This window comes from Diadema antillarum, unplaced genomic scaffold (assembly GCF_040938485.1).
Source record: "Diadema antillarum isolate AM-2024a unplaced genomic scaffold, OU_Dant_1.0 seq00001002_RagTag, whole genome shotgun sequence".
NCBI lineage: Eukaryota > Metazoa > Echinodermata > Echinoidea > Diadematoida > Diadematidae > Diadema > Diadema antillarum.
In genome coordinates this window covers 955,623-969,069 of record NW_027271840.1, presented here as the reverse complement: position 1 = coordinate 969,069, position 13,447 = coordinate 955,623, and the positions used below count along the sequence as shown (strand labels likewise).

At 39.4% G+C, this 13,447-nt stretch overlaps 1 protein-coding gene across 1 annotated transcript; it reads right to left on the bottom strand.

Annotated features, from left to right (window-relative positions):
• Positions 1–2,440: 2,440 nt before the first annotated feature.
• Positions 2,441–12,623, bottom strand: LOC139742480 (soma ferritin-like). Its single transcript, XM_071653018.1, has 5 exons — positions 12,423–12,623; positions 9,182–9,310; positions 5,805–5,951; positions 3,243–3,368; positions 2,441–2,584 (listed from the first exon to the last, which is right to left on the bottom strand). The coding sequence occupies exons 2-5, from the start codon at positions 9,278–9,280 to the stop codon at positions 2,441–2,443; spliced, it is 516 nt and encodes a 171-aa protein (XP_071509119.1). The 5' UTR covers positions 9,281–9,310; positions 12,423–12,623.
• Between the last annotated feature and the right edge of the window lie 824 nt (positions 12,624–13,447).

Sequence of the window (13,447 nt, the reverse complement as noted above, 5' to 3'; positions counted from 1 at the left end):
TGTGCGTCACATTCATATTGGGGTCAGAGTCATTATTTTTGCGTGTCTGTAATTTCGCGAATAGCGCCTGATGCGCGAAATTCGCGAAAATAAAAACCTCGCGAAATATTGAGTGAATACAGTCATTTGGTTTTCTGTCTAGTCTCAACTCCAGACAAATCTAGCAGATTTCTAAACGCAAGGCTCCACACTCGCATAGGACATCATATTACTACTGTAGCACTATTTGATGTAGAAAACTAAATTTGCCCTCTACCAGTAAACTTCTAACAGGAAAAACTAACAAAAAGGCAATCACAATGGCTCATTTGCACCTGAGGTTGTGCCGAGGTAATGATTCATTTTTGATATACTGACACACACACACACACACAAAAAAAAAAATTAATCAAATATTGGGGCATGAATTCTAATCAGATAAATTGAATTGAATATGTGAGACACAACACTTAAAGTAGCATTAAAGCATTAACGAGATATTATTCATCATTTTTCTTGAGGTCCATAAGGACTGACAACTGTCCAATAGAGTGATTTGGTTCGCACAAGAAGAGTTACAATTTGAATACTTTGTATACCCTGATTACTTCATTTGTCATGTCAATACTGGACTACTGGACTAGCAGCAATACTGGACTAAGAAAAACATTTTGTCAAATGACAATTACACATGTGGAAGTTCTTTTTTCATGATGTTGCAGAATGCAACAAAAATAGATGAATAAAGATAAATAAATTTAAAAGTACATGTAAGTAAACATGGTAACCCTAGTCACATTCTACTCCTGTTGTAAGTACTCCTGCATTCCTGTAAGTATACTCCTGTGTTTGTCCTGAATGAATAAATGCTTGGTAGTAAAACTGACCTTGAATATCATGATTGGCACTTGTTGTCTCAAGACGACTGGTATGCTCTTAATCTTTGTGGAAATCTAATACTGTAAACATGGAACATTTTGCTGTTGGGTACATCAAGAATTTTGCGCTTGACTGAACTTCCACAAAAACAGTTTACATGCGCACAATTTTTTGATGACTTACAATTTGAAACAAAGATATTCTCAAGCTCTAGATCAAAATTGAGCAACCTTCAAAGAAAATTGGTCAAGCGACAAGAATAAACTACGAGAAGTTTCCCCTTTTGCAGTCAACATGCAGACAAACATGGGACAACTATAAAACATTAAATTCACTGCATTTGCCTATTCATCTTTGCGAAAAGGATATACGACCAACTTGAAGTCACCACTGGGTTTTCGCTCAATCAAAATCTTCACGTCATTTTGTAAATTTCTTTTTGAGGTATATCTTTCCTTCATGCTGTATTATTTTATCACTAAAATCACCCCCCCCCCCCCCAAGCTGCAGTTGCAATGATCCTACTCTCACTGATACCATGAAACACCCATGAAATGATGCTGGTGTATCTGGTGCTAATGCCATTACTCACAATTCAAATCTCTTAAAGGACAAGTTCACCTTCATAGACATGTGGGTTGAGTGAATGCAGCAATATTAGTAGAACACATCAATGAGAGTTTGAGGAAAATCGGACAATCCGTTCAAAAGTTATGAATTTTTGAAGTTTCTGCTCAGTCACAGCTGGATGAGAAGACTACTATAGCTTGTGATGTCATATGAGTACAACTACATAAAGAAAGTATAAAGAAAATTCCAGATATTCTCACTTTTCTCACATAATAAAAGAACAATCGACTTCTCTCTTTCAGAAGTCAGGGGGAATAATATTACCCCTAACATAAGTCAGTAACAAGTCGAAGAAATGTGCACTTTATTCAAAAAGTCAAGTTTTGTGAAATTCTCTTTTTATTTTCCTTATATCGTTGTACGCATGTGATATCATACACTGTAGTAGTCTTCTCCTCCAGCAGGGATTGCACAGATATTTTAGAAATTCATAACTTTTGAACGGATTGTCGGATTTTCCCCAAACTTTCACTGATGTGTTCTACTAATATTGTTGCCTTCACACAATCCACATGTATATGAAGGTGAACTTGTCCTTTAAGGACTTTTGAAGATCATTCATATCAGTTCAAGTCAAGTTAAATGAATGGAATATAATCCAATAAGCAAAGGAGGAGAAGTTCCAACAAAATGATATTGGCAGGATTTCATACTCATTTCATGTCAATTCTTCTTCTTCTTTTTTTTTTTAAATCTGAAACTCCTACCATCCTGTTTATTGGATCATTCCCTTATTTACATTACTTTGAACATGAGAGATTCTTCCCTTTAAGCCAGCTGAGAAACAGGAGGGTTATGACTTCACAAAGAAAATCTCTTCAGAGGCTAATCTCCCAGGACCCCAGCTGATGATTGATTTGCAGCAATTTCAGGCACCTCCCCTGTCTTGTTTTACCTACTATGAAAGCAGCCCTCCTCGCACTGACTGCATATTCAGCGTCCGTCTGCACCCTTAGGCGCTGGCTCCCAGGTTTGCGCTGAACTGGTACTCCCCTAGACCTGGTCCCACCCTCTTGATGTTGGTGATGTGCTCGCCGACGCTCTTGATCACTTCCGTCTGCTTCGCCAGGAACATATCCTCCACAAAATCAGCCATCTGTGGAAAGAGAGAGATTGAGAAGAAGGGGGGGGGGGGTGGTAGGGAAGGAGAGAGAGAGAAAAAAAGAGGTGAACCAACATCGTAAGCTCCGTCTTAACCCATTGAGGACAGACTGATTTGGCTACAACACGCATTTCCCATAGACACTTGCCCAAGTATACTCGGGACTCATCCTCAACAGGTAATCACAGACTCACTCGGAGGCTCTCCGGGCATTCTCCGGCGAAGAATCACCCTGTTAACATTCCACGGATTTCATCAAAATGTGGCTTGAACGATGAGTGCCCAGTTTAAAAAACTTTCACCACTTAAAAAATATAAAGAAAATTAAGCCATAAAATCAACCACATATTTTACACTCGAGAGCATGACTGTATTACGATACTGATCAAACCACAGAACTTGATGAGTGTGACTGTAACCACACACAGACCATCGCTGTACAAAAGTCACCATACAATTGTACTTTGCAAGGCAACAGGTCAGGCTAATACATAAGGAGAGTTCACAGGATTTATGATTTAAAGAAGCCTTGTATTTACCTCATGTTTTTACTCTACATTCTGAAACGCTTCAGACCTCCGCCAAGCAGCTCACGTCCACCCAAGTACAAATAACTAGACTACTACCACCTCCCCCTCAAACAAGATCTCACCTGTTCATCATTGTGCTTCTCAGCGACGTTGTACAGCTCCAGGTAATTAGTATTTGAGGCCTTTTCTGCATTCAGGGTGACCTCCATAGCCTCTAGCACTGATCCATAGTCATCTTTACTTATTACCTGCAGGATGGATGTGGGGAGGGTATTATGATGGTCATTCCAGGTCTGGAACTCAGAGAGCCAACCCCAAGTATCTCTTCACTGGTCACCAAATTCTCCCCCCTGGACCCCTGACAAAGTGAAGACTTTGATCGCACAAATTTTACAGAACGTTCGCTACACGATGGGAAGACCAATAGGATGCGGAAGCACAAAGCTGTGACTTTCTCCACATTCGGACTCCCGTCCCCATATCTTTTACAAAAGCAGTTTCGCCTTTCTGTGCAGCCATAGCGACAAGATCGCTGATTGGCTGGCTGCTCAATCGTGCCCAACATCAGGACCGGACGCTATTTTGGCTGAGAACCGTTCTCGTTTTCCCCAGGACAGGAGGTTTTTCAGATTGAGCATGGGCAGAAACAAATTTTGCATGCAGCACGCTCAACTAGCGGCTGTGTTGTGCTTGCCAAAGTTTTCTTTACTAGCACAATACTACCTCCCTTGCGGCTGAAGTCAAGGGCCTGGAAGCTGTAGGGGTAAGGATGCTTTCTGGTATTATCTCTGCCTGTTTCAAACATACAACACAACTAAAGCTAGACAGGAGACAGCTTAAACCTAATGTGGGAGAAAATACGTCTTAAAACACGACAGAGAGTTAGAATGGGAGAAATTCAAGCTAGAGCAGGAGTGCACAAGATTTTGAGAAAATGGCCTCAAAGTTGGGAATCTCCAACCAAAAGCGGAAGAGTTAGAGTTTCTGGGAACTTTCTATAAAGACAACTTGTAGCTGACATGGATGATGTTTTAAGGATTCTTTTCAACATCATCTGTTCCCAGTTGAGTACGCCAGCTGATTTATCAAGCCTTCATTTGAGAGGTAGTGTGTGCTACATCTATTCTGTATGTTCAACACCGTACACGAATGTAAATAATAATTAAAAAAAAAAAAAACATTCCACATGGTTTACTCGGGTAAACTAATGTAATGATCAAGAGACTGTAGAATGATCCAAAACAGTGATCACCATGATTTATCACATGACACTGCACAACGTGATGTACGGTTCTCCTTGTCCAGGTGAAGGAAAACATAGCCCCATCACCTGATTAGGCATGTTGTGAGAATCGCCTTTTCTGTGCAAGGGACCTTTGAAAACTTGTACACATTTTAAATGCTATATGGGGGTTTTCAGCACTCAAAGCACACAACGGGATCATAGAATGCTTTGCACATGTGCAACTTTGGCCAACTGACAGGGAACAATGGGCCTTGCCACTGACCCATTCTGGTTCGACAGGTGAAGTAAATATTTGGACATTTCAGAACCTCACCTGACCTTTTACTAATCAAAGACAAATGACCTCTTGATTGTAAATTCTGATAGTTTTCATATGTTTGCTGGTAACATCGTAGCACACATTTCGACCCTGGCCTGCTCCTCTGATTGTTTCAGTTATCAGGTTACAAAAACACAAATTCAAAAACAAAGAAAGCATAGACAGTGATCCTTCCCCCTCCCCCTCCCCCTCCCCCATCAGGCTGAGACATGCAAATATAAAGGCAATATCAAATATTCGAGCAATACGATGGTTTAAAGCTCCGATTTCACCCCGTTTCCTCCACATGAATGCATGTATATAAAGTCGTAATTCCTAAAGTCAAGTATACTTGACTAATCAAAGTAAAGCCCATACAAAACTGATATTAACTCAAACAAGATCAGGGGGACATTTCAAGAAGCGTTTTGTCAGACATTTTTCCTGACAAATTTGCTCTCAGTCAATTAGTAGTGTATAACAGTTTGTCAGGGGACAAAAAAAAAATTGGCAAAATGCTCCATAAAATGCCCCCCCCCCCCCTCCCGAACTAACCACACTTAAAACAAGGTACAAGTGTATTCTCTCTATTTTATCAACCCTCGCGTCTCTCCTCATGACAACCTCTTACTACAGCAGGCTGTAAACAATCAGTTTGTATCTAGGCTTAAATTTACCAAAGTAGCGTAACGCAAAATCAATGGTTTACATTTGGTTCATGGACTAAAACAAGTGCAAAACAGGCATAATTTACCCATACACAGAGCAACAGGCATTTACTGTAAAGCGAGAAATTTTTGTGTGCATGAAAATTTTGCAAATTTTGCAAGGAGCCCAGATTTGCAAGTTAGTAAAAATGCATGCAAAGTTTGTCTAGTTAGATACACAATGCAGTTTCCAATACCAGTGCAATACTGGACACTGTTCAGTCAACCTTGCCTAAGTCGAATCTGTTGTCCTGAAGAAATAGTTTCGACTTTGAGTTCTTTGAGAGATTAAAATCAGTAGAATATAAAGAGAAGAGGACTTGAAAAGACCTTTGACGAGTAAGTCATTATTCGACGTAAATGCACAGTTGACTGCACCTACAATTACTACAAACATAGTGAACTTTTCTTTTCTGAGGTGAGTTCTACCTACCTTTATGTCATTCAGTTTGATTCGGCCACCCCTCTCATTCTGGAACTTTAACAGCACCATGGCGTGCTCCCGTTTTGAGTCCGACATGCCCTTGAAATAGTCGTGGAATCCCTTCAGCGCCACATCGTCTCGATCGAAGTGGAAGGCCTGTGAAATGAGAAGTACATGGTTGGCCTTCACACTTGCCGGTCACACTGGGAACTGCACCGACAGCATGCCATCATTATATCATGTGCTATTATCTTCTCCATCCAATTTGGATAACAATCAAGAGTAGCTCAACATAAATGATCATCTTCTCTCCAGCTTTGCAATCAGCATGTTTTGATTCATTAGCAAACTCCTCAGCATTGCTAGTAATATGGAAAGTACAGCATACATAACATGTTTACGGACACCATTTTGCATATGTCTGGAAGCATGATCAAACTACTCTCCTACATTTTCTCATTCTTATCTTAAAGGGTGTTTACAGTTCTGGTCCAGGTGAGGATTTAGCATTTAACGTTTTGCGATATATTCAGAAACCACTCTATAAAGATGTCAAAGAGCATGCAATTCTAAGGGGTACCGGGTATCAAAAGTTTATTTGATGAAAATCGGTTTAGGAATGGCTGAGATATCCAAAAACAAGGTGAAACAAAGAGATCCTAATAAAGTTGTGGCCTGTCGCCTTTTATTATTATCACTTTTTTGGATATCTCAGCCACTTGAAAACGAATTTTCATCAAATAAACGTATTTAAGAATGTTCAAAACATGAATCCCCACCTCAACCAGTACTGTACAGTCCCTTTAAATTCAAACCAGCCAAACAGTCACTTCTCACACTGACACTGTCATCGTCTTGTGGTTAGAGAACATTGCATGCATCTAGGTCTTTTCAAAAGTTATGCTCAGGACTGTTTGATAACATGACCATATTACAGGGATGCCAAGTTAAAAAAAAATTTATGAGTGAGATTTTCATGACTCGGCATCTCGGCATGCGAATGTGCGCGCGAGCGAGGGTGTGGGAGGGTTTTTTTCCCCCTGTGGCCTCCCACGGTAGGGAGCTTTTTCAATTTTTAGCTCTTGAGTCTTAATGGTGCGATCAGGGGGGTGTTTCATCAGCGTTTGTCAGCGCTAAAAGTTGTCATCGCTGACTATCACCATAGTAACAATCAGTGACCAGAGCATCTCATCCAATCAAAACCAAGGATTTTGTTGCAATTGTCAGCGCTTGTCAGCGCTGACAAACGTTGATGAAACACCCCCCTGGTGCATACTTAAGTGACTATTTTTTACTTATTTTGAAAGACAATTTAGGGAAATATACCTTCAATTGCAACTATCACTTTCATCTTTTGAGCTATGCTCATTATTATAGGCCCAAGTTGCAGACTTCACCCGATGCGTGAGAAAAATGGGTGTCATGCGTGAGATCGTGAGATGGCCCCTAAATGCTTGAGTCTCACGCAGAATGCGTGAGACTTGGTAGCTCTGATATTATATGGATTATAGGTAGGACTTGGATGAGGGCAGATCTAACATTCTAAACCATGCACAGCAATAATACAAACCCAAAAGCCTGCTAGCCAGGGCAACTATCGGCATAATAAGACTTTTTCATATTGTAGTGGCTCAATTTCAGAAGCTGAAGAATTTCAGAAACATTGCCATTACAGCTTTACAGGATAGGATATTCATGCATTAAGAAAAAAAAAGACCCACAACATATAAAAAAGTGCTGAGTCACAATCACAAGATCTTGTATTAACGGGGGTCTATAAATTTTACTTTGACTGTTTACTGCTTCATGATATTGAGTCTACTATTAAAGTTTACAAAATGAATTGAATTGAATTCATATAGTTTCTATCAACACTACTGCATGGCTCGACACTAACTTTTTTGTTTGGTGGCCCGATGGGGCCACCAAAATCCTAAATTTCAAAATTTTGGTGGCCCGAGAGAAAAATTTGGTATCCCGAAAAAAGAAACAATAAAAAACATTAAAAGTCCTTTTTTTCTAATGAGTCAAATATTTAAGTTTTATGATAGTAAGAATTAGAAGTTGGACATATCTACTCATAAATAAACTTCAACAAACTTGCAACACTCACTCTCGAGCACTCATTCAGTCCTTTTCATCCATCCTTTAAAGAAATTTAACTGCTAATTTCCGGCGCAAAAAGTTACGAATTTATTGACATACTTGTCAAAAAATTTTGGTGGCCCGAGGCGGGCCACCAAATTTGCCCTTTTTGGAAATTTGGTGGCCCAACTTTCATTTTTGGTGGCCCCGGGCCACCGGGCCACCGTTAGTGTCGAGCCCTGACTACTGTCTGAAAGGAAAAAAAGTAGTACTTATCACTCAGAGGTTTTTATACAAGTTTCAAACATTGTCAAACTATGCTGTTTGAAATGCAATTAGACACAGAATCTGTAAAATTTGTGTGTCTGCAAGAATCTTCCATCTAATTGAAGGAGGCAGACTTAAAGGCAGGGGATACCTTTTACAGACCTCCCAAAATGCAGCAAAACATTAAATATTCATGAACCTCAGGGGACTTGTTTAGGCCACTGCTGAGAAATTTGGAAGTCAACAGTTATCTACAATTTGAATAATGCACAAAACTCAACTACTCAGTACAGTAGTTCTGTGTGTCAGCCACACTTAAGCCTTTTTGTTGCAGTCTTCTGTATTTTTTATCTATAAACACAAATCTAAAAGTATAAGAGCTGATGTAATAACATATAGAGTGTGTGGCAAGAATATATAGAAATGTTTTTAAGTTTTGATGAACTTTCTTCACAAAATATACATGATGGACACACATGCAGTGCATGGGTCTGCAAAGGTAGCCTAGTAATGTACTGGAATTTACGGTGAGCCCCGAAAAAAATTCAATTCAAAATTCAACGGTCAATAAAAATGTAATAAATGTTACCTTCCACTTCAATACTTTATGGGAGTTTCTAAAATGATACTCTCTTCATCATACCACTGTATTTATACAACTCTTCATTTAAGGCATGCAAATGGGATTCCCTACCTTTAAGAAGATGAAGAAGGAGATGATGATGATGAAGAAGAAGAATGATCCCTGTTTTGAATTGGCAACAAGTAGGCCTTCTTTCAATGATCTACAATACAATACTGAAAAGGTCACAGGGGCATTTCAGGTGAAGTGCATTGTAAATTGCTGTGCCTATATACTAGTCAGAATAAATGTTGGATGAAGGATAGGTCACCAACAGACTCTGTGCAGGTATTTTCCCCAGACACCGGCATTCAAGGTCACAGCACAGACATCTAGGCCACAATGGTAAAAAAAAGAGAAAGAAATGAAATAATAAAATAAAATAAAACAATAAAAACGCATCAAGTGTTACCATGGAAAGATACATGTATGATGAGGTAAGTTGGCGGTTGATCGTCTGATTCACTGCTGCCTCGCATTCCTCATGATAGTTCTGTCGGACTTTCGACATCGTGACTGCGTTGCGATGTACTCTGGGGCTCTGGTGAGGTAGACATTAAAACGAAAAGTTTTCAAAATTCATGTCAGTTTTACAGGTTTGGTTCAATGTCAGGATTCCAAGGTCAAATAATGAATGCTCATTGAAACTTTGTTTTTCAACTGAATGGCCTTGACATTGATTAGAAATACGCCTCTAGCAGCAGTCTACCCTAACCGTGAGGTGCTACTTTACATAGCGCTTCGCGTTCGGGGCGGTCACAGCTATGCACGTTGTACAGTCTACCATTTAGAACCGCAATAAAATTCTATTGAAGTTACGAACACTGCATTTTCCATTCTTATATCTTTTCTAGACTTTTTAATAGTGACTTATGTGTGTGACATATGTATAGTGACAAGGAGTCAGACAGACAAAATATGCAACACTTCTTTTTTCTTATATTCAAAGAGCTATGCAGGCAATAGTCAGTCTAACGTTAATCTTTGTTCTGGGAAGGAAGGCAAGACAAAGGGAAAGAAAACTACTGACAATGACTGCCATGGAAAGGCATGGATGATTCAGTGAGGAAAGCAAAAATAAAAAAAAAATATTTGGCACGTTAGCAGACATTATATTCCACATATACAGTTGAACCTCTCGTATCCGGACAAGTCTCAAGTTTCAAGTTTCTTTATTTCACCAAAGCATGGAACATATTAAAAAAACAATACATACATCAATATTCAGATACGATTACAAACATATCAATAATACAGTGAAAAGGAAAAAAAAAAGTACAACAGAAATAGATCGAGAATAACACATACATACATAGGTTTAACAGATATGCTATGGAAGGTAGCAGCCAGAAAGGAAATGTCCCTTATTTTTAGCTGACCTAAAATCATTCATTCAATTTCAATTACATGTATCTATAGTGTGTTCAATTGAAGTAAAATGTAGGAACAGGACAAGACAAGACAAGACAAAACAAAACACACAATGACAACAAAATACGGGATGTCTCGAATCATAAAGAATAAAAGATTATACTCTTGACCTCAATGAGTTTGGCTATAATTATAAAAGAGAGTTTTTTTGTAACCAGATTTAAATGTATTTAAAGAGTTAGCATTACGAATTGCACAGGGGAGAGAATTCCACAGGGTAGGACCAATGTAAATGATAGATCTTTGATAAAAAGAAGTACGGGATAGAGGTACAGATGTAGGTGAAAATCATTCGCGGATCGCGTGCTATAATTATGAATTTGATTATTAAAAGTGAACAAATCTAAGAGAGTCTTTGGTAATAAACGATTTTTACACAAATACATAAAAATGCCAGCTTGATATTTGTACATATCATTCAACTGCAATATCTTCAGGGATAAAAAAAGTGGCTGGGTATGGGCAAGAAAAGTGGCCTGGGAAATGATTTGTATTGCACGTTTTTGAAGCACTAAAAGTCTTTGAATGTAACATTCGTGAGCATTGCCCCAAACAGTTATTCCATAATACAAATGAGGTAAAATTATAGCATTATAGATTGACTTTAAAACAGACTTTTGGAGAAAACTAAGTTATACATTACACCAATATTTTTTGATAATTTATTACAAACAAAATTAATATGATTCGACCAATTCAATTTATTATCTACATGAACTCCAAGGAATTTCACTGAAGACGTCTGCATAATTTGACAACCACACATGCTAATAAATACATCATCAGTGTTACATTTTTTCTTTGTAAATATCAAGTCGGGACCAAGGCTCATCCGGATAAGGGATTTGGCCGGATACGGGAGACTCAATGCTTTATACATGTACATATACATACACATGTACTGATGTAGCCCATTGTAGTACCACATGTAGTAATGTGTATACTGCAACCTTTTCATTGTTACACTCAGTAACAGACCCCAAAATAGAGGTTCGTGTTTGCAAGAATGAAATCATTTTCTTTTATAAATTCTTGGGATGATTTACCTAAATAATTATGAAGAAATGTATCAAGTATATACATGTATGTAATTAATGTGTGTTTGTGTAGGAGTTCTCAAGGAGTTGGGAATCCTTCTTTCCTCCCGTAATTTAGAAAAGAAAAAAATCACGGCGAGATTGCGTCTGTATAATAGAGAGATCCGGATAAAGGGAGGCCGGATAAGAGAGGTTCAACTGTACCATACTAAGAATGTTGCAATAGGATTGGTCCAGAGCTGATCAAGTGATGAAGCGTACAATTTGTAGTTTTGCCCATCACATCACCTGAGAAGAAAAGTTCGTTACACTCTGTTGATAGTCCCTTTTGTTTCGCTGATCTCCACCCAGTCCACACAGTCCTAACGCAAGATGAGTACGCGCGAAATTGTAAATGTGCGTTGCACTGTGGACTATCATGTGACCTAGGTCACTTGATAGTACACAGTGCAACGCACTTTCACTTCGGTGCCGCACGGTGCGCGCAGCAAATTCATTGTTTTGTCATCTACAGTACGCTCACACGTAGCCTAAGCCCTAATTGAATACCCAAAGACAGTTAAAACGGTTTCAGATGTGGAATAAAATGGGAATTTCTAGGACCCTAGATGTGGAATATAACACAGGTAAAGCAAATAATCAACTTTTAGTTTCAGGCAATGAGACAAACTATCACTTCCTCAGCGATCTGAATGTGTACGCTATATCTTTCCTCAGCTGCGCTTCGGAAAGATAGCTACATCCAGATAGCCTCGGAAGTGATACTGATAGTTTGTCCCATCACCTTCACCAACGTTGATTTTTTGCTTACTATCCTTCACATAACTATACACAGCCCAGTCGCTGTAAAGGTAGGTAGCTCGCACAGCGTACCGGTACTTTACACTTCATTACAGCGTCTGGTCGGGCTATCCTTCACATTGACCTAACCTAACGTTATTAATACTTTGTTTGTAACTGTACAAACCTTCTATTACGACTCTACGAGATCTACACTTTGCAAAGATCCAAACAATCAGTCTTGCTGGTCTCAATAGACTGAAGAACCTAGGCTAAGCCTATGCCACTGACTAGCTTTTTAATAGCAGCTACACTACTATAGGCGTGATAGGTGCCCCTATCTACCGTACCCCTACGCTATCGCTAAGGACCGGGAGCGGGACGGGAGGGAACGCGACACCTTACCGTGACCGGATGAGCAGACGATTTGCTACTCGATCTTCAGTCCACTTTCTCCTTGAGTGTGAATTTGTGGAGTTAACTGAGAAATTGTCTTGTCTTCTAGAGGAGCAGACGGTGAATTTTATAACGGACGATAGACACCACAATGCGGGGATACACAGGTAAAATACAGAACTGTAAACGTACACGAAAACTGTTTTGGCCGCTGAGTTATGGCAACACACGCGTGCAGTGTAAGCCCCCTACTACTGGTACTGTACTAGTATTTCAGTGTTGGATCTGATGGAGCGCGTGCATACGAGTTGGCACTGTACGCTGCGCTGGGAACGAGCGAGTGCACTACAGAGATAAATCTCTTTGGTTATGTGACATGTGTGTGAATGGGGGGGGGGGGGGGGGGTGCAGAAGGACTCGCCCTAGAGACAGGCTGACCTGGACATAATGACCTGGACTGTGGACGAGTTGTCCGCAGTCTAGGATCGGACAGTAGGCCTATAGTTCTCCCAGCGCTTTTTTTTTTTGGTCTCATTGTCAATTGTCAAAGACAAAATATTGTTGAACAAAATGTTGTGAATAATGTATGGAAAGTATGGCTTTCCGAAACTTTCAATGAAAAGTGTGGCTTTCTGAAACTTTCAATGAAAAGTGTCCTTCGTTGAGAATTATGCGAGAAAAATTAATTGTTCTCTGACCAGAGAACAATTACGAACCAGCTAGAGAAGAGACAATATGAATTCACATGAAAATAAAATTTCTACCCCTGAAACCAAAGGAAAAGTAGGCCTATATAATTTGGTGTGGCATGCACTGTTTATGTTGTCTTGGTTCTTATGATAAGTAAAAACAAACATTGTCCGTGGTGGATGACAATTTAGCAGAGGTAGGAATATTCAGAGGAGCCTTGTATACGCATATTATTATGACAGATTAGCATATTATGTCTTTGTCATATGGCATATGGTGAATAGTTTGCAATTATTGTTGCAGGAATGGTTGTAGGCATGTACATCATCCAGAAATGCAGCGTA